The sequence below is a fragment of the Hermetia illucens genome, chromosome 3, assembly GCF_905115235.1.
Source record: "Hermetia illucens chromosome 3, iHerIll2.2.curated.20191125, whole genome shotgun sequence".
Lineage (NCBI taxonomy): Eukaryota > Metazoa > Arthropoda > Insecta > Diptera > Stratiomyidae > Hermetia > Hermetia illucens.
This window is the reverse complement of record NC_051851.1, coordinates 103,229,276-103,255,373: the sequence shown is the minus strand read 5'-3', so window position 1 is coordinate 103,255,373 and position 26,098 is coordinate 103,229,276. Positions and strand designations below refer to the sequence as shown.

At 42.2% G+C, this 26,098-nt stretch overlaps 1 protein-coding gene across 2 annotated transcripts in view; it reads left to right on the top strand.

Annotated features, from left to right (window-relative positions):
- The window catches only part of LOC119652954, a 49,443-nt gene extending 23,567 nt beyond the window's left edge, over positions 1–25,876 (top strand). Inside the window, exon 6 of one of the 2 annotated variants that reach the window (XM_038057348.1) lies at positions 25,572–25,876. In XM_038057348.1, coding sequence (XP_037913276.1) covers positions 25,572–25,702 — 131 coding nt within the window. In that variant the 3' untranslated portion in view covers positions 25,703–25,876. The remainder of the gene's footprint in view (positions 1–25,571) is intronic. The other variant, XM_038057347.1, reaches the window with a different exon arrangement.
- Positions 25,877–26,098: the final 222 nt, after the last annotated feature.

Sequence of the window (26,098 nt, the reverse complement as noted above, 5' to 3'; positions counted from 1 at the left end):
CACCAGTTGTGGAACGCCACTTCATCCAGGTTGCGTCAATGCGTGAAACAATTTCATAACGCAGCTCTCCATTGACTGATAGCGTTGACCCGAGGTATTTAAATCGCTCAGTTATGGGCAGATCACTGCCGCTGACAGTGATTGTGCCTGTTTCATGGGGATCGGTCGTCAAAAATTCAGTTTTGGTAAAATTCAATCTGAGACCGTGTTGCATAAGGCGATCATTCCATTTTTGAACAAGTTGCTCGAGATCATTTTTGCTATCAGATGCTAGGAAAACATCATCTGCATAAAGCAGTGTGTAGGGCGCTGGACGTTGGATATCCCGTGTGACGGTGTCCATAACAAGGACAAAGAGGAGTGGTGAGAGGGCACTTCCTTGATGAACTCCAACAGAGACACGAAGTGGTTTTGATACACCCGCCATACTTCGAACTTTACTTTTCGGATCGTGGTAGAGCAATTGAACCCAGCGCACGAGCTCTTCTGGCACGAAGTGTTGTCGTAAAGCATACCAGATGAGTTCGTGTGGTACACGGTCAAATGCTTTCTCTAAATCCAGAAAGGCAATGTAAAGAGGGCGATGCTTCTCACGGTGTTTCTCCATGAGTAACCGCGCAGCGTGTATTGCGTCAGTAGTTCCGCAGTTCTTGACAAATCCGGCTTGATTCACGGTTATTTCAACGATTTCGCGAATACGGTTGTCAAGAGAAACAGATAATGCCTCGTTATTATTATTAAGTATCTTATTTTCCAAATATTGTATAGAAGTTGTATCAAACCAACACCAACTGGAAAACGCGCGAGAGGAACATATTAAATTGTTTAATTGCTATAAAATATATCAATGCTTATGGAATTTGGATAGGAATAAGTATAAAACCATTGCTGCAAGAAATAGTGATCGTTTTCCACTTTTTTTTCAATAATGTTCATCATTTTGCATACATTCAACGCATTATTCGTGCCCAGTTGCATTTTCATCATCTTCTATATAATAAGTTTTGTAACACTTATCCCCCCACTATTCAACAAACTTCAACTTTTCATTTTTTGCTTGAAATGGAATCAGACCGGCGTACTTCGATGATATGACACAAACATTTGTTCACGAAAGCTTGAAGCTTCCTAGTGCTCTAGTGCTCACTTTCCAAGTCTTACTCCCATATAATAACACAGAAAAGACAGCAGCACAGAACAGTCTCAACTTGATCTTGATATTGACATAACTGCATTTCCGCGAAAGCGGATCTAATGCTGTTAATGTGTCAAGCGCATCCAGTTCGGTGTCACCATTGGCAAAAACTCCGGTTTATAAATATACAAATTGGTCGACGGCTTCGATGCTCTGCCCGTTAATGCATATAGGCAGAGTGCGATGATCTATCAGACTCAGAGCCTTAGTTTTGTTGTTGTTTATCTTCAGTCTGAATCTAGTTTCCTCTCTTGCCAAACCCAGCGCCGTTTGATCAAGGTTCACTCACGACTCGGTGGTAGCAAACAGATATCATCAGCGTAGTCAAGGTGTTTGAAGAAAGATGTCATAGTCCACTTAATTCGTCCACGTCTCCCGGACAAGTCAACACGGAGAACGTTACCGATAACTAGAAGAAATAATATCGGTGACAAGATGTAGTCCTGGCAGGCTCCGCTTTGGACCTTAAATTCCTCTAAGATTTCACCTCGATGTAGCACGTAACATTTTGCTTCATCATATGTCGCTATGATATTATTATTTCAAAAACTTTCTCGAAATCGATGAAGAGCAGGTGAAGCGAAAATCTAAACTCTGCGTACTCTTCCAAAATAATCCGTAAGATGTTGGTGTGGTCAATGCAGGAGGATCCGGAGCGGAAATCATCCTACTCTCTGTCGATCAAATTTCAGGTTATCGAGTTTCTCAGTGTATCTGCCGTCTGATCAGCAAGATAACTGTCCTACTGTCGAGTGGCTGCTGGGTCATACAGGCCGCCGATGTTGAACCTAACCTTGTAAAAAACGGCGGACGCACCTATCGCGTTCACAATGTCACATTTGCTAAACCTCTCCTGAACGTAGAAAGGATACTTGTTCACTTTATCGGAAATCTACGTTGATGCATAGCACTGTACAATTGTAATGCTCTTTAACCTCGACCGGAATCTTGAAGTCAAAATCCTGTCAAAAACCGGCTCCCACATTTAGAGAACGCGCCAGAAACTATCCGACACCGGATTCATGTCTGCTATCACTTGGCTGGTCAGAGTATAAAAACATATTGCAGCAAGAAGAAGAGGAGTACTTCCCACAGTCCCAATATATTACTTCGGTTAGGATCAGAATATCCACCTCATATCGTTGGAATTCTCGCTCGAAATGGTGAAAAGCTGCCAACTCACAACTGTCTATCCCTTTTACGACAAGCAGGGCAGTGTATTCTTAACCCCCAACGCTCGTCAAAAGTCTTGAGATAATTTTCCGAAATTTTCCAAGTCAACTCATATATGTCTAATTGTGGAAACAAAAAAAAACTGTGTGGATGAACCGTAATTATACACCAATGCGTTCAGATCTCCATGCGTTCACCTGCTCCACTTATCCAAAAATCTTGGGGAGGAAAGATGTTCCACAAAGAGAAGAAGAAGAGGACGATGATAATATACCGAAGAAGGCACCTGTCTTAAGTGCGACTACCTCAACAGTTCGCAACCATTGGGAACGAGTATGCAGAGTTTAGATCTCCATTTCACTTGTTTATCATTAACTTCGGGAAAGCTTTTAACATCGCGAAGAGGGAGTGTATCTGAAGTGCTCAATATCTCACCTGCTTCCTCAAATATATATAATATGGTAGCGTTGTTGCTTATCACCAAGTGATGAGACTGTCAACTTATGATGCCTCTGAACTCGATATAACCATGTTTAGGCCCAGAATGAGAGTAAACTCTCTATCTGCTATCTGATCGCTCCACCTCCCTTCTTCAAACCCAACAACGAAACTGAAAACCAATTCTTTTCTTCTCCGAAAAGACAAACATTTGAAAAGTACGAATCAAGACCTTTTCTTTTATTCTCAAACCAATATTTTTGGAACAAATTCTTTTATAATACATCCTTGTTTCACCTGAATCTTCAAATTTCCAAGCACACTATAGGAAACCCGCCGAGTAACTATCACACAATTATCTTCTCACATTACTGTTTCTGATCGTTTTCAATACTTTTTTAATTAAATAAGTACTTTTTAACAGAAATCAAAACGAAGTTAATATTTGGCAATATCACGTTTTGCTGAGTGATAAAAGGCGCGAGAAGTTGAACTGCTAAAGTTTCCCTGCCTGTTAAAATTTTCATGAAATCGCAAAACACAATAGCGGTTTCAGTAAACGCAATCCACCATATAACAAAACGTATAAAATAACCTACTAGGTTGGACATAAAGTGAAACGACCCACTGCGGAAGCAAGCAATTCGAAAACAACGTAATTCGTGCTTCGAAATTCACAGAAGTGTCCATTCAAAACACCATAACATTGAAAGATATCGCGACATACACTGGTGGATAGGTTTGCTTTTAGAGCACACACAGAGTATTGTGGGTAGCGAGGTTTCACAGTCGCTCCGCCAGAAGATAACCATTTATCTCCTTTCTGATAATAACCACATAAACAGCCTGCCTTTGTGAAACAGCGGGCTATCAAAATCGTTGAATTTTAATATTAAGTTCTGTGGTCTGGCGGAAGTAAACATAACCTATTTGGGTTTCGTAGGTAAGCCAATAAGGAGCTTAAAACTCACGATGTATGTACATACAGCCCGTAAGCAAAGTGGTGGGAGTCAGTTGGTACTTCAAAGTGACCAAAGTGAATAGTTTGGTGTTTGAAAAAGAATAATACTCTTTTAGTTAAAACACTTTATTAGAATTATAAGTATTCCATTAGCATAAACTATTCTCTGATTATGTCAACATAATTATATCGTAAATTAAAATTACACAAAATTTGCCGAAAAACAAGTTGTGTTCTCACTTTTCGATGTCATGCCCACTGCGATCCGCACTTGCGTTTCGTCTGACACGTAAGTTTCTCGCTCCGCTACAACACTCCACTGAAACCAAAATGGACGCGTCGCGTGAGTTTTGTTGTCAGTAGTCCCAGGAAATGTTGAACTATAGGATTCATTAAGGAAAAATTCGACTTTAATTTTAATTATATTATAGATTTCATTTCCACGATCCGACATAATGACGATTACAAAGTATAAATTCAACCGACTGACTCGGTATGCGTGACTTATTTATAAGTGTAAAGTGCTGACGGTAGCGTCTGCACTTTACACCTGTCTATTTTGCTGCGCTCGCATTTTCGACATGAACAGGTTTATCTGATCCAAAAGCATTTTAATATTGTGTGAATCTATGGGACCGGATGTTTGATTACACATAACTTCCCCTTCCTTAGAGGAATAATTCTGCCAAATTCTAATACCTTTTGAAATATCGTTTTTATATTAAGGTTTTGTTTTTAAGGAGGTGGAAATCTTCAAAAGACTTTAGCCTGGGCACGCCAAAGTGTGGGATTTTTACCCACTAAAACCACCCCCAACTCCCCCTAGCCCGTCGAACCACCTTTAGGTATTATCACGGGGCGGAGCTTACTTTAGCTATGTCTCCTTCCGTCTTCCCGCAGGGTTCGCAACCGCACCTTCCTCACTTCTTCTGCTTTTCGCAGTTTCTCCTGGATTACAGCGATCATGGAATTGATCGCATCCCAGTCTTCCTGGCAAGCTACACCAAGTGTTTCCTCTAGGTTCTTTCTTTCTTCCACGTACCTAGGACATTGGAAGAATACGTGCGCTGGCTCCTCTGGGACCCCGTCGCAGTTTGGACAATTATTTCCTGTGTCCAATCTAAACCTGTATGGCCGGTGAGAAACTGGGTGAGATTATAATTGATCTCCCCATGCTTTCTCTCCAGCCACTCCCTGATGGAAGGGATCAACCTGTAAGTCCAACGACCCTTTTCTGACTGGTCCCATCGCTGTTGCCATCTGCTTATAGATCTCTCTCTCTCTCTTTCAGCTATTTTCACCTGCGATAAGGGAGAGATGGACCTGATGTTATAAATGTTCATTATTTCGGTTGCCAGGATGTCAATTAGCATCATTCCCGAGATGACGAACGCTGCATTGTCTGAGACTGTCCTGGAGGTAAAACACACCCTTAAGGCTGTTCTTCTGTAAACCATACTCAGCTTATGTGCATTGCCTAAAACCTGCAGCGCGTTTCCCCAAACTGGGACTGCATACAGCATGATAGAACTCACCACCCTGGCTATGAGCAACTTGCAAGTATGCCGCGGTCCTCTTAAGTTCGGCATCATCCTTACCAAAGCCACACTCGTGGTGGATGCTTTTTTACAAGCATGCTCTATGTGCTGCTTCAAATTGAGTTTTCCGTCTATCATCACCCCCAAGTATTTGATGGCAGGCTTGGAAGTGATCTCTTTTCCTCAGCGAGTGCCAGTCCAGCACTTCCTAACCAAGCCTTAATAGCACTGATTGCTTCGCTTGAGTACAACTCCGCATCCTAGAGATGCTTTGCGACCACAACCAGTGCTATATCATCGGCGTAACCCACCACCGTGGTCTCCTCCGGAACCGGAAGGTTGAGTACATCATTATACATGATGTTCCACAGTAGTGGGCCCAGTACAGAGCCCTGTGGGACACCCGTGGAGACAACGTACTCTTTGGGTCCATCATCGGTATCATACCACAATGTTCGCTCATGCAAATAGCTATCTATAATAGCGGCGAGGTAGGTGGGAACACCAATCGTCGCCAGAGACTTTCGTATAAGGTTCCAATTGGCCGAGTTGAATGCATTCCTCACATCCAGGGTGACCACCACACAATATTTGCTGGTACAACCCCTTCCGTGAATTGCATTTTCGGTCAAGCCAGTAACCATTTTGATGGCATCAATGGTTGAACTGGCTCTACGCAACCCATACTGCCTATCCGAAAAGTTCCCTTGGCTCTCGATGACAGGGAGCAGTCTATTATAAATAACCCGCTCCAACATTTTCCCCATAGTGTATAGAAGACATATGGGTCTATAGGAGGACGGTTCCCCTGGCGGTTTGCCTGCCTTAGACAGCAGCACCAGCTTCTGTCGCTTCCACGGTGCTGGAAAAATACCCTCCGACATGCACGTTTCAAACAGCTCCGCGAACATATCCGGTCTACATTTGACGGCAAGTTTGAAGGCCTTATTAGGTGTACCGTCAAGATCCGAGGCTTTACTGTCGCCTATTCGACTGCAGATCTCCAGCAACTCGTCCCTGGTGACTGGTGGAATCGGCGTCACATTCAAGGGACACTGGGTAGTGTTAGTACCCCGCTCTTGCTGAGGAAATAAGCCGTGGATTATTTTCAACAAGAGTATGGGGCACGTGATCTGCGGACATGATCGGCCTCTGAATCGCCTTGTCACGATTTTATAGGCGCTACCCCACAGATTTATGTCCGCTTCCAAGCAGAGCTCCTTGAAATATTCCCTCTTACTCCGCTGGATGGTGAGCTTGAGGTTCTTGCGGGCTTGCCTATAGGCATGCTCCTTTTGTCCTTGATCGATTCTACCTATTGCTCTCTGAGCCGTTTGTCTCTGGCTCAGTGGCAAATCGATCGAAGACTGGCAAGTTCACTATACCACCAATAATTGGGCCTTCTAGTGGAAAATGAGCATCTCCTAGGCATCGACGCGTCACATGCCTTAGAGATGCTTTGTGTAACATGGAGAGCTCTATCCGTGAGTCTAGCCACATCTCCATGAATGTTTCCTCATCCATCGCTTTGGCAGACCATCCTGGTGTTCTTCTGGATTTCCGCTTCCGGGGTGCGGGTTTCCTGCCTTGTGGCTCCGTCCTTAGTTCAAAGGTGATTACCTGGTGGTCGCTGTACGTGAAGTGCTTGCTAACTTGCCAGGACATGCCACGTGCCAGCGCAGGGCTGACAAAAGTTAGATCTACAATTGAACCAGTTCCCCCTTTCCAATAAGTGTTTATATCGCCTTCGTTGACCAGAACTACATCCAACTGGGCAAAAGCTTCTAATAAGAACCGTCTCCTTGCGTTAATCTATTTGCTGCCCCACTCGATAGCCCACGCATTAAAGTCACCGGCTATCACCTTCGGACCTCTTCCCCTTGTGTCGTGAACAAGATCATCTAACAATTCTTCAAACTCAGGAAGTGTGAGGCTCGGTGGAGCGTAGCAGCTGTATACGAATATACCGCTTATTTTCGCCCACACAAAGCCACTAGCCACCTGACCCGTGCTATATTGTATGGCTTGACGGCCGCACACCCATATCGCCGCCCCACCAGTCCAATCTGTTACCCATACACCACTGTCAAAATTTCTGTACGGTTCACTAATGATAGCAATCTCCATCGCGGATTCGTAAGTGGTCTGCGCAAGCAAATCTTGTGCGACCCTGCAATGATTAAGGTTTATTTGCATTAGCCTCATTTTTTCACTGCAGTTAACGCCTTCCTAAATTCTGGGCATTTACGACTTCCGGCAATATGCCAGTTATTCCTTCCCTCCTTTTCTTCGCACAAAATGCATTTGGGGTCTCTATTGCACTCCTTGCCAATATGTCCTTTTTCTCCACACCTTCGACATGCCGATAGTGCATGCCTTCGCGAAGTGTCCAAACATTAGCCATTTGAAGCACCTTTTTAAAGAGATCTGTTCCCTTCACCCAATCCGAACTATCCCCGCGGCCAACAACTTCTGCGCTGACTCCACTGGCAGTCGCATTGTGGCCGTTTGAGTACCGCCATAAGCTTTTCTTAGGCTCACGATAGATTCTTCCCTGAAATCCTCCAACTTGAATTGTTCCTTCAAGGCAGTGCAGATCTCTTCTCTTGATGTTACCTCATGGAGATCCTTGCACTGTATATAGATCTCATGTTTTTGGGAACGAACCGCGACATTCTCCCCAAGTGAGTTTAAAATTTGGTTACGAAAGCCGTCAGTTTTCCCCACGCTGGATTTTCTCAGCACAAACACAAGATCCCCTTTCTCGGTCCTCTGGATTTTGGTGACATTTCCGCCTAGGTCTTTTAGGTCGGGGTCAGATTTCACCTTCTTCAGTATCTCCGCATACATTAGATGTCCTCTGCTGGAGATTACAATTGCCTCCGGGCGAATTCGCATCTTTGGTTTCTTGTCTCTTTTCTTGTTCACGACCTTAGTCCAACCACCGCTCTTATTTTCTCTCGATTTCGCTTCGCTAGCCGACGTTCCTACTTTGGGCACTTTGGGCCCTTCTGAAATTTTAGTTCCGTTTGTTGGACTGGTCAAGCTGTCTGTCTGTCTGTCTGTCACAGGCACTTTTCTCAGAAACGGCTATACCGATTAGCACGAAATTTGATGAGAAGGTGGGAACTGTAGACCCCCGGACATGCAGTGAGTGATATCCTTCTACGTTGAGATTCACGGTTGGTCCACATACATGTAAAAGGGGGGTGTAAAAATCTTTTTCATCGAATATAGTCATGTGGGGTATCAAATGAAAGGTCTCGATTAGTACTTTTCCAAGCCAGTCTTAGTTTTGAGATTTATTAGAAAGGCGGGGAGTGGGAGGGGTCGAAAGTGATGATTTCTTTGACGGACCCATTCTCAAAGACTACCCAACTAATCTGAAAAAAATCATGAAGCTGCCTCTATATAGTGCCCAGACCTCAAAATACTCTCCATATCGATATCCGTTCAAATTAAGTTAATAATAGTATTTTACCATATTTTTGGGAAAATTGAGTAAAACCCTGCTTAAATATATCCCAGAGTTATAGATGTAAGTGGTAGTAGTATAAAATATAACATGGAGCATATTATCCCCAAATTTGATCAAAATCACACTATTAGTAACAAAGTTACAGTAGCTCAAAGTTGACTTTACCATGTAAATTTACTGCAACTAAATATCAATATCACACTAAAGTGGGTAGTCAGACATGCTAAATGCATATACATAACGGGCTACGTACAAATGGGATAGTTCTTCATTTAAATATACTCACAGAAGAAGCAAACAAAACCTTTCATACTTGAAGCACCCAGCTTCCAGTTTCCCGACTTGTTTTAAGATTGTTAATAGTTTCAGTAATTTATTTCCTTTTGTTTATTAATTATTGTTGTTTATTATTGATCGCTTTTTCCTGATTTTTCTGCAGGATGTCAATGTGATCTGAGATTTCTTTTCTGTCGTCATCGTCCATTGTTCCAAACAGCCATTTGTTAGTTGTACCAATGATATTAATTAATCCTCTTTTATGTCTAGAATTCGGTTCTATTGCTTTCAGTTTTGCATGGATATTTTCGAATTCTTTTGCATGGGATGGGCCGTTTTTAATATCCCGTTTATTAACATTTTCTTCTTTTGCATCAATTGTCTGGGTTCCTTTGTGTTGATTAAATGTAATATTAACTTTATATCCTATATTATTCCGGAAGTACCCATGTTAATAATTCTGTATTCGTTCTCGGTGAGTACGTTGAAATTATATCATACATGCAAAAGACGGATATAAATTCTGTCACATCCAATCTTGCCAGTCCTTATGTATTCTTTGGAAACTTGGGTTTTTCGCAAAAAAAGATGCGAACTCTTGGCCGCGTTCGAGAGAAGAATCCTCCGAAGAATTTTTGGCCCCCTACATGAGAATGAACAATTCCGCAGCCTACATAACGATGAAATCTATGAACGATACCGTGGCCGTCAGGTTGTGGATAAAATCCGACTCAATAGGTTGCGGTGGGCGGATAACATAATCCATATGAATGAGGATGATCCACCTAGTCATATTGTGTATCAAATGAAAGGTCTTGATTAGTACTTTTCGATGCTACTCTTAGTTTTAACATTTGTTGGAAGGGCGACCCATTCTCAGAAACTACCGAAAAATCTGAAAAAATTCATGAAGCTGCCTCTATACGGTGTCTAGGCCTTAAAATACTCTCTATATCGACATCGACTCAAATTAAGTTAATAATAGTATATTACTATATTTTTGGGGAAATTCGCTAGAATCCCGCCTTAATATTATATTATAGAGTTATAAGGATTTGTAGCAATAGAAATTGTAGTATGAAGCATGTTATCAAGCAGTTTGATCAAAATCATACCAGCATATATACTAACAAAGTTACTGTAGCTCAAGTTGTCTCTACCATGTAAGTTTATTGCAACCCAAAGTACTAGATATCAATAATACACTAAAGTGAGTAGCCTGACATGCTAAACACATATACATAACGGGCTACGTACAAATGGGATAGTTCTGCATTTAAATATACTCCAGAAGAAACAAACAAAACCTTTCATACCATAACTTGTTTCGATGATATATTACAATTTTCCAACCATAATGTCCTAAATTTTTCCACTAGTGTGGTACGGAAACGTTTTACACCTGCATTGCCAGTGTGGCTATTTGGCTTTGTAACATGCATTGTAACTCCTTCCGTTCTTAAAAATTTCTTTACATGAATCGTATTAATTTCATCTTCACCGATTATTTTGTTTTTTTTTCCATCTTAGCAAAATGTTCCGCCAAATTTCTATTTTAGTCTAGGGTTTTATCTGGTAGATAATGCGGATCCAGATTTTGAAAATCGATGTATGTTGGTGTGGAGATTTACAGACCACATAATAGTTAAAAATTCCTTATCTGTCGCCGAGTAATTTGGTTCATGGCAGTTAAGAATACAAAATATAAAGCTAACAGGATGTCCGTTTTGTGATAAAACGGCACCTATTGCATACTGAGAGGCATCGGCTGTCAATTGAAAAGGGTTACCAAAATTGAGAAATTTTAGAACAGGGAGGCAAGTAATGAGCTTTTTCAACTTTTTGAATGCTTCAATATAATTCGGATCATGTATATTTATTTTGATGGATTTGCGATAATAGCCAGTTAAACCAAGGAAACTTTTGAGCTGTTTTTCAGTTTTCGGTAGTGCTAATGATTCGATACCTTCTATTTTTTCGACAGGTTTTAGACCGTCTTTCGTTCCGCATGAAGTTATACTTATCAATTTGCATCTTTACCTTATGAGTTTGTAGTGTTTTGAGCACTGCTGTGAAGGATCTCATGTGTTCCGAACCGTACGGCATTCTCACGAACTCATATAGCCCAAGGGGCGTTACAAAAGCCGTTTTGGGTTGGTCTTCTTCTCTTACTAGGATCTCGTGATGCCAGCCAGATCGATTGTAAAAAATATTAAGCTTTTCCCAGTTTATTGAAAATAGAGTCAATATTGGGCATTGGGAATTTATCGTCTACTGTTGCTGCATTTAATTTTCGGTAGTCTAATATTAACTGAAATTTTTTCTCCCCAGAATTGTAACACTTCTTAGGCATGGGGAATTGAGTATCTAGAATTACTTTTGCGGATAATGCCCTGTTCTTCCATCTCACCTATTTGTCTCCTCACTTCGACTTCATGCTTAGGAGGGAGATACATAGATGTCTTTGAGTTGATTTGACTTTTTGTTGTGGTTGGATACTAGAGGTGCTTCCTTAAAAAAATGTCTTCAAACCGTTTTGTTGATTTTGTTACTTCCCTGTGCTCCTCCGCGTTGAGGTGATCCAACCTATTAATATAGTCGCTGTTAATTTTTTCTAAATCGCTTATTTGGCTAAAGGAGTGGGGGTTATTTATGCATTTAATGGTTTGCCCGTTGAGAGTAGTAGTTTTCTCTTCTAGGTCAAGAAGTGCATCGAGATTATCGAGCAAATCCATTCCAATTATAAATTGATTCTGCTTGTTCTGTAGTATTTTGATAGTGGCGGACCAATTTTTACAGGGGCGGGAGTATGTGTTTTATACTCAATCATATTTTTATCAGCGATAGTAGAGTAGAAAGAAATTTTAATTTAGATTTCATTGAAATAATTGATTCCATTGTCTACTAAATGATAATGAAGCTGGGAAAAAGACCTGGTTATTCACATTATTTACTTCTGCAATAGATTTTCTTCAGTTTCTTGATTTGCTTGTTTTATTATTATTTTTTGGATTTGTCCCAATATTTTCATGTTCGAATTTTTGGGGGGCGGGGGTGCTACATACTAATGGGACAAATGTACACTCAAACCTCTTTATAAAATAAATGCACAAAACCTTTCATACCTGAAGCCTCTAGCTTCCGGTTTCCCGACTTATTTTAATATTTATTATGCAGAAGAGAAAGAAGAGGCAGTTCCGACCCTTGCGGCCTGACGTGTTTTACTTAAGCCAGCTCTAGCTGAATAACCAGGAAATACTACCTCCTGTCTTTTGAAAATTGTAGATTGAACTGTATTCAAATTTTCTCTATTGCTAAGAATGTTCCGCCTCTGGTCGATTGTTTCAGCATCTGGTCGTGGGGGCACGCTTTGAGGATTTTGTTTGGGGCTAATATTTGCTGTATACTCGTTCGAGGCAGCGGCATATCCAATAGTGCTGATACCACCGATTAGATTGGATTGAGTAGAAGAATTGTCGGGTGCTGCCTCCCAAATATGCCCAATGATTAAACCTCTTTTCACGTGCAGTGCACGATAAATCTAGATAAAAATAATAAATAATTCCCTCTAAACCCGTTTCCTAGTCCAGACGATTTCCCAATCCGCAAAATCTTCTCTTTTACAAAACTTAACGTTCTGGCACCGGAAGGCTGGTTCCCCGAAAAAGATTTGATACTTGAGTCGGAAACTATTCCTTTATCGTAACAACTGCACCATTATCTTCAAAACCTATTTTATTTACTTTTATTATATATTTATTATTAATATTCTTCTAACTTTTTTGTTGGAATAAACTTTACAATTCGAACACAAGTTCTTTACCGAAATCACCAATTTAGTTAAAACATTTGCTCTCTGATTTTGACTAACATAATTATACCGTAAATTAAGATTACACAAATTGTGCTTTAGACTGCGGCACCAGCAACACAAGATCTAATAATCACGACGCAGTCTGCTAGAAGTAAATTATGTAATCATGAAAACTAGGAAGACTAAACTATTGTTTTGGTCGGAAAGAACGATCCTGTTTTTACGTCTACGACTTCTCTCCAACTCCAACGGTCCATCCTGCACTGATGCCGAAAAATAATTTTTGTTGTAAAAAAATTTTTTCCATATCAAATTGCCCGCTCCGCCACACTCTAATGTGAAGTGTTTTAATTTATTACAGAACGCCACCTTAGGAATAGAACAACCCTTTTTCTTCCAGTAGGGCAACAACCCCAAGTACACTTCCTTTTCGACACGAAAATAGTTATTGTTTAATGTCCCACGCCAGCTCTATATGTATGTCTCCCCTTTCGGTAAACCTTAACCTGGTTGAACATTTTCAACATTTACTCGAATTCTAGGTCCATCATCTCCACAAATGATTTCAAGAAGGTATTCTAGGAAGCTAGAAACGAAATTTCTCCCGATGTGATTCAATACCTTTTCAACCCGATGTGTTGTTGTGTTACAGCCGTAATTCCATACATACCCATGCATTAAAATTGATATGGAAGTTCGAATTCAGTTGGTTTTCAGTTAAGACCAGCTCATTTTTCTTGCTGTGCCAATACCTTTGTTACACTCGATTATGTTAATTTTTAAGGTTTTGTGTAAAACAAAACCTTATTAAAATTGGTTTGCTGTCTGTCTGTCTGTCCGTCTATTTGTCCCACGCATTTTTCTCGGAGACGGTTATAGCGATTGACACCAAATTTGGTGAAAAGGTGGGAACTGTGAACGCTCGTGCATACAGTGAATTACATCCTTTTATGGGGACTTTAGAGGGGTCCCCATTCATTGCAAGCGGGGTTTCGAAATCATTTCTATAATGAACCCATTCTCAGAAACTACTCAATCGAAAAATCTGAAAAAATCGAGAGGCTGCCACTATATGGTACCTAGGCTCCGAAATACCTTCCATACAGATATCTATTCAAATAAAGTTAATAATGGTATATTAATATAATTTTCAGTAATTGGCTGCAGACCTCCAATTCATCCAGTTCATCCAATTTTATAGCAATGTAGGGTACAGCAGAGCATGAGGCTAACAAGTTTGGTGGAAATCGCACTATTACTAACAAAGTTATAATAGGTCCAAGTTGTCATTTCTTTGTATGTCAATGTCACCAGAAAGTGGATATTCTCACATAATAGATGCATGTATTACCTGCTACGTATTAATGGGACAAATTCACACTCAAATGTTTTTATAAAAGAAATACACAAAAACTTTGATACCTGAAGCGTCCAGCTTCCGGTTTCCGAACTTGTTTTGCCTTCCTTGTGTTATCTGTATCACGTGGGAACGAATGCTTTGGTATTTCCATTGTATTGTCTCAAATATGTTTAGATGTGCGCTCTTCAACCTCCTCTCCTCTAAACTAATTTACCAACTTTTTTGGTGGTTACATTTCAGGATACATATACATGGCAATGACACGAAATACAACAAGAGAAGGGAACTTATTTTCTTTTTGCTTGAACGTAGATATGATCATATAAATGTACCTTTTAGTACCATGATCTTCCCGCTTCCGACAACATTGGATAGGTCGCATATTAAGGAGTTCTGCACCGCTCTGATGGGCGAGAAAATCGATCGTTTTTTTTATTGGATGTTCTTTAAATACATTATCTCAAGAATATTCTCATCAAATTTCATAAAGATCGGAGCGGTACCACGATACTCTAGCGCAGTTGTGTATAGACTTTCAAAAGTTGATCGCCGGAAAATGGATTTTCAACTCTGAAAAATGAAAAAAATTAACTAAAAACGAAAATTTAATACCTAGGTAAAGGGAACATTTCCTTAAAACCACCTCTTTTCTTTAAAAGTTTAATAATCCCTGGTCACTTCTTAGTGGAGAGCATTCACACAGTCTCTTGATTTTTAGTGTGAAACAAAACCTTGCTGGAATCGATTCAATATCTGTTTGTCCGTCTGTCTGTCTGATACACCCGATTTATTCGGAAATGGATAAAGCTATTGTCACAAAATTGGGTGAGAACATGTTGTCTGTGAATCCCTTCACATATAGCAAGTAACACCATTCTATGCGAAAGGGGGATATAACATTTTTTCATAGAATATGGTGATGTGGTATCCAATGAAAGAGTGATTAGTAGGTTTTGAAACTGAAATAGCTCAAAATATGCCGAAAAGTATAATAAGTCTCGTTTTCAGTTCCTATCCAAAGGGAAAATCTGAAGAAAATCACAATGGAGGACCTATACAAAATATATGCCTCAAAATACATCCCATTCCGATATCTGCCCAAACAAAGTTAATAATAACATATTGCCATATTTTATAAATTTAAACGAAACCCCCCTTAAGTTGATCCTTTAAATACAAAATTTGATACCATTAGTTTGAAGAAAATCCAACTATTATTAACAAAGTTATAGAAGATAGAGAATTTTGTATCTCACCTGAATTTATTGAAATCTGAGACGTATATTACTCGTACGTCATCAGTATATAAAGTGAACTCATATGAACGGCGTATTTGGATATATCAAGGAATATTTAAAATTTTTAGCTTTGTATGAATGAAAAAACCTGTAAAAATTATCTACATCAATTGAGCCCTGTCATCTTTTGCGTGGTACTCCTTTAATTCGTTTCCCTTAAACTTTTCCTTGTAATGTGCAGCTGGGAATACTACATTCGTTTGCGCGTTGTTCGTACCCTAGCCTTACCGTTTTCATAGTTGCGCAAAGATAGATGGTCTTGCATAACGAACCGTAAATGTAGAAAACATCGGCATTAACCCCTACAAAATCATGCTCATGTCCTGCTAAATAACATGGCCGTTGGCAGACACACTATGTAGGTTTTTAATTCCTGGATACTATACTTCCCAAACGCCGTAAAAGAGTCGGTAGGTGCTCTTTTTGCATTGTCTTCTGCACGTCTTTGGCTTGATGTTAGTCTATTTGAGTTCTGGGTATTTAAGGCAGCCAAGAGCCGAGAGAGTATTCGGGTTATTTAGGGCACAGTTAGACACTAGACAGCTACCTCACTCCCCCTTGCCCCTCAAGGGGGGAAATCAGTGCGAGTACACGCGATTTCAAATTGTTTTGATCTTGAGCATGAGCGAGAGGTACCGAAAACCCGATCAGCTGTGTCTGACATACCGCCCGGACTTGCCAATGTATTGGTGAGATTGGCAAGTTTTTGCTTATGTATAAGTGAATACGTGAAACAACTTTTTGCTATATGCGTGAGCACGCCGTAGTACCAGAATAGCAAAAGCTCACCGATCTCTCTCTTACCAATACGATTTGACGAAGATTATGCATTTTCCTTGTTTAGTGTCTCTGATGTCTACAGATAAGCTTCTGCAAACACATTTGCAAGTGGGGTCATTTTTGTAAGGGTACTGCCTATATTAGATCTACTGTGATTTAGGGCAGCCAAGAGCCGAGAGATTTCGAATATTGTTAGTTCGATTGTCAGTGGCCACCATCGGTGTTCTCCGTGGCGGAGCAGGCCATGATTTAAAAATGATGGATTACGAAAAAAATTAATTGGGTTTAATGTCAGTTGTTTTAAGTAAAAGAGAGAAAAGTTTAGTTCATGTTGTATAACAAATTCATTTATATTTTTTTTTAAATGAAAATAAAGTTACATTAAGGCGAAGCGAGTTGCGTTTAACTTAAAATAAAGCTCAAATCTCATCAAAAGTGGTGACCCCGAGGAACTCGTCCGATTATAGTAAAGAAAAGCTGCGACCACGGCCTGAACTGTCAAAGTGCCACCGGCGGACATTTTCGTTGCCCCTTCCTCGAATTCGAGGCCCTACCTAACGGCCTTGCACGCTGGTGTGTCTGCAATTTTTTTTTTTTTGGCAGAAGTCGACTACCTTACTGGTGATATTTGGATATTTTCACCCAATTTGTGCTTCAAATCTTGTGTGCCGTCACCGGCGTTGAGAACACGAACTAGAAGCGATTGCCCGGTCGTCGGCATCATATAATTTTACAGCAAATCGATTGCAGCCACTTCGGCGAGACAAACTCAACAATCAACTGACTTCGACGATGTCGCTGCAAGGAGCCACCGAAAGGAAAAAAAATTAAGTTTTAAGTATTTATACTATTATTTATTATCAGTACTTCATTATTTTTTTTATATGTATATACAAATAATTTTAAACACACGTTCGTCGGTGGAGTTTCGCTTTTGTGGCGAGTTCTTTTTTTTTGGCCTACGCATTCGCTTCGGAGTGCGTTGTTGGTGTCTGCGTTTCACTCATGTGTGCATTTGTGGGTATGGTCTGCCGTAGTTAGTGCAGGGCCTTGTTAGAATCCGGTACAGCCGCGTCTTCGACAGCACTCGCGTCGTTAACTTAGCTTTAGTTATGTCGTTTGACAATCAAGACACGGCAGGCCCATCAGACCCCCATGTGATCGCCCTCGCTGTCCGCGTCCCTCCATTTTGGCGACGGAATCCGGAACTGTGGTTCGTCCATTTGGAAGCGCAAATCCACATGTCCGGAATAACGGCGGACGCAACCAAATTTAACCACGCGATTTTAAGTCTAGATGAGGAAACCATCCTCCTGGTAGCCGACATTTTGAAATCGGCCTCCTACACATTGTTGACGACCGAGTTAATCAAACGCCTGTTGGTAAGTGAGCCAGCTAAGCTAGATCACTTCCTGGAAGGTTTGTCGTTGGGCGATCGAACTCCCAGCCAATTGCTTCACGAAATGAGGCAATTGGTTGGGAGCAAGGTCCACGACGACTTGTTAAAATCACTCTGGCTGCGACAACTCCCGGAGGGCACCCAGGCGATCCTCGCGTGCGTCTCCGGTTCTTTGGAGACGCTGGCGGCTGGGGCTGATAAGGTGCACAAAGTGCACACACGTCCAACAATAGCGGCCGTTCAGCTGAGGAAGTTGGTGAGTTGAAGCGTGAAATAGCGCTAGTGGCCAGTATGGCTGGAATGAGCGTTCGGGCGCTAGGTCGCGATTTCGCTCGCGGTCTTCTGCTCGAAAAGGGCGACCGGGTAGCAGGTCGTCAGGACAACCTACGCACCCAAGTATTTGTTGGTACCATCGCAGATTCGGCGAGAAAGCCACCAAATGTACGATACCGTGTAAATTCGCGCCTACCTCAAAAAACTAAATCCGCGGGGATCCTGCCGACGGTCACTCAGAAAGCAGCGCCACGTCGCGTCGGTCGCCTAACAATTTATGACCCTCTCAGCAGGTGCAGTCATCTCGTAGATACGGGTGCGGAGGTTTCGGTTCTTTTCGTACCTCGGCATGATCGACTATTTCCTCAATCGTTAAAACTGACGGCAGAAAAAATTCCTCCCGAATTAACACATACCGCTATAGGCAAGTGGACGTGAGTCCTGGCTTGCGTAGGACGTTTTCGTGGCGATTCATCCTGGTGGATGTCAGCTTCCCCATACTAGGCGCAGACTTCTTGTGTCGCTATCGGTTGCTGGTGGACTTGCAAAACAAGTCTCTTCTAGATTCCACGACTAACCTTAATTCGTCGGGCCAAATAGCATCTCACCCAAGTAACAATCTTTCCGTACTTTTAGGGAACATTACCGACTCTCGTGTTCGGGCACTCCTCGAAAAGCTCTGCCAGGTTACTACCGAGTGTAGTCTCTCTAAACCAGTGAAGCACAATGTGCAGCATCACATTAACACTACTGGCTCCCCTATTTTCTCGAAGGTGCGTCGCCTACCACCCCAGAAGCTGGCTATTGCACGGAAAGAGTATGCACAACTTATCGGGGTTTGAATATTCAAATTTGAGTCGTCAAGCTTCGGCCACAGAAGGGAAATTTATCGTTGAGACTGTCCGGCTTTGTTTTGGCGCGCTACATAGCTAGGGAATTTTATCGTTTTCAGGGAAATCACAGGAAGGGGACTGTGTCGACGCAATTCGAGACGAGCACTCTCCTGCTCGTTTTGACTAGTTGTTTTCGCGAGTATAATTTTCATTAAAGACACGGAACGTCTTCGCATCGTCTTTCGTGATTAGTGCGAGGAATCGTGCGAACGGAGGAAAAACTTTTTTTTTCTGTTTTAATTCATGCTCGCTTTGCCATAAGATGGTCCTGGCCACGGTCCCTTCCCAATCGGTAAATTGGCTAAAATAAGTCCAGTCTGAAATTAATGAGAAAATTGAGTGTTGTTTGTTGTCGTGCTCACTGGCGGAAATCGCAAATAGTTTAGAGCTGAGGGTAACGCAACAGCGACAGTGAAAACCACAAAGTTGCGAGCATCTTTCCCATTTGCGAGGCTAATTATTTTCGTATTTTGACTGGCATTTGGTCTCGTTGGTGAAATGAACGCCTGGCGCTCATCTCAGCATGCAAAAGTATCGTTGACTGAATCTCAAGAGCTGCCAACCACCGACTCTGTGGAGGTAGGCGTCAGAGATACGTGGAAAGTTTGCCAAGCGCGCATTCGATAGAAACGTGAAAGCGGCAGTGGACAAACGTATAGTTCGGTGTGAGCGCAGCAGAGCCGTCGTGTCATCTGACCCCCCATCAGGAAGAGAAAAGGAAAAGATTGACAACTATCTTGATTGATAGGTTCGTTTGAAACTTGTGGAGAAAGTATAACGAATTATTTGTGGTTTTCATTTGTATTATTCTTTTTCTTTCCATTTTAGATGCAAAAATACATTTTTTAAGGTTTTGTGTGGGGTATCAAATAAAAGGTCTCGGTTAGTACTTTCCGAAACAGATATTAGCTTTGACAGGAATTGAACGAGTGAAAATGTACACACTTAAAGTGAGACAGGACTCAATTTCAGAAACTACCCAATGATGATGAAATCTAGGCCTCAAAGTATGTGCCATTTCGATATCTGCTCAAATAAACTCACTAATGGTATATTACCAACTTTTAGAAATTGACTGTAAAACCCCCTAAGTTCAAACTAGAAATAGCAAAATTTTGTAGCAGCATAGACGACAATATCTTGCATACACATGCCAATCTGGCCATTGACGCCAAAGTTATAGTAGTTCAAACAGCAATTTCGCGCAAATTTATTGCTTCTAAAGCCATGCAAATAAGATGCTGACGTCATAGTTAACATGAATAATTGACATTCGCGTGAAATATTAAAATTCTTTTCATGAAGAATCTACTTCTGCTTAGCCCTTTTTAAGGTTTTGTCTGCAAAACAAAACCTTATTAAAATCGGTTCAATGTCTGTCTGTCGGTCACACACACTTTTCTCAGGAACAGTTATACCGACTGAAACGAAATTTGGTGAGCAGATGGGAACTGTAAACGCCCAGACATGCAGTGAGTGATATCCTCCTACGTTGAGATTTAGGGGGGTTCCCATACATGTAAAAGGGGGGTGTAAACAATTTTTTCACCGAATATAGTCATGTTGAGTATCAAATGAAAGGTCTCGATTAGTACTTTTCGAAGCCGATCTTAGTTTTGACATTTGTTGGAAAGGCGGGGAGCGGGAAGGGTGGAAAGTGATGATTTCTTTAACGGACCCATTCTCAGAAACTACCCAATCGAAAAATCTGAAAAAAAATCATGAAGCTGCCTCCAGGCCTCAAAATACTCTACATATCGATATCCTTTCAAATTAAGTTAATAACAGTGTATTACAATATGTTTAGGGAAATTGAGTAAAACCCTGCTTAAGTATATCCCAGAGTTATAAAAGTAGTGGTGGTAATGAGTCATATTATCCCCAAATTTGATCAAAATCATAGTAATACTAACCAAGTTGCAGTAGCTTAAAGCTGACTTTACCGTGTAATTTTACTGTAACTAAATATCAATATCACAATAAAGTGAGTAGTCTAACATGCTAAATGCATATACATAACGGGCTACGGACAAATGGGATAGTTCTGCACTTGAATATACACACAGAAGAAACAAACAAAACCTTTCATACCTGAAGCGCCGAGCATCCGGTTTCCAGACTTGTTCATATATTCGATGCACCGTGGGCAGCCAAATTTTTAACAGAATAATAATAATAATAGGTGAGGAAAGTGCAGGAACTTTGCAGCCTTGCAGATTACTCACTAAGTAAGCAATCTCAACACCTGGCAGCTAGGAATAAAATGCACCACCAACAATGAGAAGAAGGAGAAATTTGAAGTCCGGTACGGATAGCTGGCGGGAGTCGTCTGACTTGGTGACTAGGTCGGGCTCTCGTAATGGACAGCACGGCGTCGAAACCGCTAGTCGTGGGGCGGTTCGACGTCTAGGCGCCACGACGACCAGGAGCACAGCTCCGCCTGCTGCAGCTGTTTCGCTACAATCTGTGGCGACCACTTCAGCAGGTTCGCGTAGGAAGCGGATGAAATGGACTGAAGAAATGAACCTCTTCATCATTCGCTCCTACTACAAAATAACGGCGGGGGCGGGTACAACATCTTACCGTCCCTTGTTGCACCAGAGATTCGTCGAGCGTTTCCCGCAATTCGCGCACGTGACTGTGCAGCGAGTCGCAGACCAGTACCGCTTCATTACTCGCAGCGACACAATCCCGGCCACCATCAGGGAGCGTGCTCGACATGAAGTCATCGGGGAAACTGGTGACCGAGAGTCGATGGGGGCAGAGGCGGCGCCATCAACAACACCACGCCGCACTGCAGGCAACAGGTGCAGTACTCGCCGAAGCACTCTTCTCCACCGTCCAGCTGAGGTTTCCGCTGAGGTTCGGGACGAATTCCAAAGAGCGTGTATAGAATTCTCGGATATGGATTCTTTGCTTAGACCAGGTCTTCCCAGGCTCTCTGCATCTCCAGCAACTCCGGGAATTCTATCTCAAATCAATGATGAGATTGCATCTCGACTGTGTGCTGATATGTCGCTGCTGCAACTACAATCACTTGTGTATTGTGGTGCAGTTGCGGCTATTAGATTGCACGGTCAGAAGATTCGCTTTCGCGTTATTGGTTTGAGTGACAAAAGAGATCCACCATGGAAAATTCGTCTGGAACGTCGGCGGGGCTCACTAAGGCAGGACATTGCTAGACTGATTCAGATCAGCACTGGCAGTGCCAGCCGAAGGGTGAGAAATAAAGTGCAGAGGGTTTACCGGAACTATGCCACCCCCTGTGAGACACCCGTTGTTGAAATTCTGGACACACTAAAACAGAAACTTTCTGTCATATGCAGTCGGTTACGACGGTATGGCGAAAGTTATTCCAGACGTGCCCAGAATGCAACATACGCGAGGAACCAGCGGAGTTTTTCAGATCTCTCAACGAATCCCAACAGAGCGCCCAGACAATACAGGTCTCGGTGACGGAAGCGAAAGAGTATTGGGGTGGACTGCCCAGCATGCTGAGCATGCTGAGTGGATCACCGCCGAAGGCACTCGCCATGCCAATACACCTGGCATGAATTTTGCGGATGTAACCGAAGAGGAAGTTCGACGAGCCATAAACAGCTCGAAGAACTGGAGGGACCCAGGTCTGGATCGGGTGCAGAATTTCTGGTATAAGAAATTTACCAGCGTACACAGTCGGTTGGCACGCAGTATAAATGAGGTCATGAGTCGGCCGGAGGAATTTCCACCTTTCCTCACTGCGGGGATTACCTACCTTATCCCTAAGAAGGACACGATGCAGGACCCCGCACACACAAGACCGATCACTTGCTTACCAACCCTCTACAAATTCATCACGTACATTATTAGTGGAAGGATTAATGCGCACCTCGAGACCAACAACATTCTGTCCGAGGAGCAGAAGGGCTGCCGAGTTGGGTCAAGGGGTTGCAAAGAGCAACTCATTATCGACTCGGTAGTTGTAGGACAAGCAACTAGAGGCCAGAGAAACCTCTTCAGTTGCTACATCGATTATGCCAAGGCTTTCGACAGCGTTCCGCATACCTGGCTAATCGATATCCTACATCTGCATCGCATTGATCCGAAACTAATAAAGTTTTTGGCGACAGTCATGGAAGGGTGGCATACCACCTTATCAGTCCGTACATCTGAGGGTGCTAATACCTCAGAGCCTATCCGTATACGGAGGGGCATCTTCCATGGGGATTCATTGAGTCCTCTTTGGTTTTGTATGGCACTGAACCCCCTTTCATGGCTACTGAATGATGCTAGAGGGCATGGTTTTGCAATAAAGTATGGCCTACGTGCTAAGTGCGAACTGACACACTTGATGTACTTAGATGACATCAAGCTGTATGCTGGTACTGACGACCATCTTAGAAGTCTGTTGCGAATAATAGACATGTTCAGCCGTGATATTCAGATGGAGTTTGGATTAGACAAGTGTCGAATCCAAGCCATCCGCAAAGGTCATCACGAGCCACATGCCGGACATAGCATTGGTGACCTCCACATCGAAGCTATGACCGAGACAGACTTCTACAAGTACCTAGGAATTCTGCAAGCAACCCAGGCTCGAGTTGGTGATCTGAAAGAAGCTCTGCTGTCCGAATTCCTGCGACGTGTAAAGCTGGTGCTGAAATCGCATCTCTCGGGAAAGAATAAAATAAGCGCGTTGAATGTATTCGCCATCCCTTCACTGGTTTATGCATTCGGAATATTGCCGTGGACGAAGACCGATCTGGAAAACGTCCAGCGGCGGATACGGACAACTATGTCCAAATTCCGAATGCATCACCCAAAGTCCGCCGTGGAGCGGATGAACCTGCCTCGTGACATCGGAGGTAGGGGCGTGGTTGACGTGGCGGCACAACATCATCGCCAAGTCGACTCGCTGCGCGCTTATTTTTACAGCAAAGAGCAGGCGAGTCCCTTGCATGCGGCTGTCTGTAAGGCAGACTGTGGACTGGCTCCACTTAACTTGAAGGATCGATCCTTCAATCCTCTGAGTGGGGTGAAGTCGGACCAAGAGCGGATCGATGAATAGAAGTCGAAGGCAATGCACGGTAAACATGTGAATTGTCTTTGGCAGCCATTTGTCGATTTGCATCTGTCGAACAGATGGCTGTGTGCTGGGGAGCTCTTTGCTGAGACGGAGGGGTTTATGTGTGCCATTCAGGATGGCGTGGTCGCCACCCGAGCTTATAAAAAGCTCATCATGAAAGAACGGGTGGAGAACGACCAGTGCAGAATGTGTGGTTCGGCGTTAGAGACGTTGGACCATCTCATTTCTGGCTGTACTCTTATGGCACCGGTGCAATACATCACCAGGCATAATGCTGTATGTAAGGTTATCCATCAAAACCTTGCATATAAGCATGGGCTGATCACGGGAACATGTCCGGTTTACCGATATGAGCCGCAAGCAGTACTTGATAGTTCTGCTTACAGCATGTATTGGGACCGGCAAGTTCTGACTGATCGCCATACCGCACACACCAAGCCTGACGTACTGTTAGTTGACAAGACGGGTCGCTCCCCGTATATTATTGATGTTGCTATCCCCCATAATAGCAACATTGAACGGAAATACGTGGAGAAGAAGGTGAATTATGAGCCATTGGCTCGGGAAATCAAAGAAATTTGGCGTCTCGAGCGGGTGGTTGTAGTTCCTATAATATTGTCTGCTACAGGTATTGTACCTAAATCCCTGACGGCTTCCCTTGATGTCCTGGGACTTTCGCACAGTCTGGTTCAAACCATGCAGAAGTACACCATTCTGCATACGTGCTCGATGTTGCGGGGAGTACTCGACGGATTCTCCCACTGACCTACCACCGGCCACCAACACCAGTGCCCCTTTTAGTTTTTCAGTAGGTAGGATCGTCCGAGCCTAAATGCTTGGCACTTAGTGCTAGTATTAGGTAAAATCCGGCATCTGCCGAGATTGTGATAACTCGCATAAATAATAATAGGATGAAGTGTTTTTTAATAGTGCAGCAAATAAGGAGGAAGCTTACGCTTTTCGCAACTTGCATTTTCATTCAAATTATCTATTATTTGAAGTTTCTAAACCCGAATGTGTCCGGATAGCTGAGTGGTTAGAGCGCAAGGCTGTCGTACGGAAGGCCTGGTGACAGTGGGATTTGTATCGTGATTTGACGTCGGATACCAGTGGACTCAGCTGTGAATGAGTACCGAGTCAAATCAGGGTAATAATCTCGGGCGCGCGCAATGCTGACCACATTGCCTCCTACAGTATACTGTAGTGTACCATTACGGTCTTGAATGAAGTGCTCTAACACACTTCAAGGCCCTGATCCAATATGGATTGCTGCGCCAACGATTATTATTATTATTAAACCCGTGATATTCAAGAAGTTTCACTTAAACAAAGACTATATAGACCATGTTCAAGTGTCTGCCTGGACTAATTACAATGTTAACTTGTTATGACTTATCACTATCGCACTTTCATGCAAATGGCTTTACTGTGGCAAAGAATCATGACCGTGAGCCCTTCCTAGTTGGCCTACCTATGACATAAGGAAACTGTAGCTTCTTTTTTATATATGCTCGAAAATATTTTGTTTAAATTCTATTCTTCCTAATTTTGAGTGTATTTTCCCCATCAGACTAGCAATTTATAGTACCCAATTATATTTTTAATATTCATATTTCCGGGATTTTTGCAGGTTTCCTACGGCCCGAAAAGCATGAACGACATCCTGTTTCCAATTGGCGGTCCGATGTAATAAGATCCTTTCTTTGGCCAGCACTTTTTCAACAAAACAAATGCATTTTCAAAGCTGTTGTTGTGACGTGAACCTAGAATAAATAACTCATTTTAAATATTGTACAAAAATGTTTATCACAATCATAAAGATTTTAATTTATTACAGTATATAGTATATTGAATGCAAGTCGAAAGTTAAATTTCATTAAAACCAAACATAAAATACTCTATTTACAGTGAATAAATTATTGAAACGACTCTAAACGATGTATTTTCATTGTACCTGCTATATTTATTCATTGTTATCCATTGTCAATTTCAACCATATTGGAAGCTCACTTAATAGAATACACCACAAAACATCTGTGTTTTTTATAGAATGAATTAAGGAAGTATTCATTCCCTTGAACAGAAACAAGTCGGAAACAGGAACTTAGCGCTTCAGGTGTGGAAGCTATTCGCTTTTTCCTCCTAGGTTGGATCCAC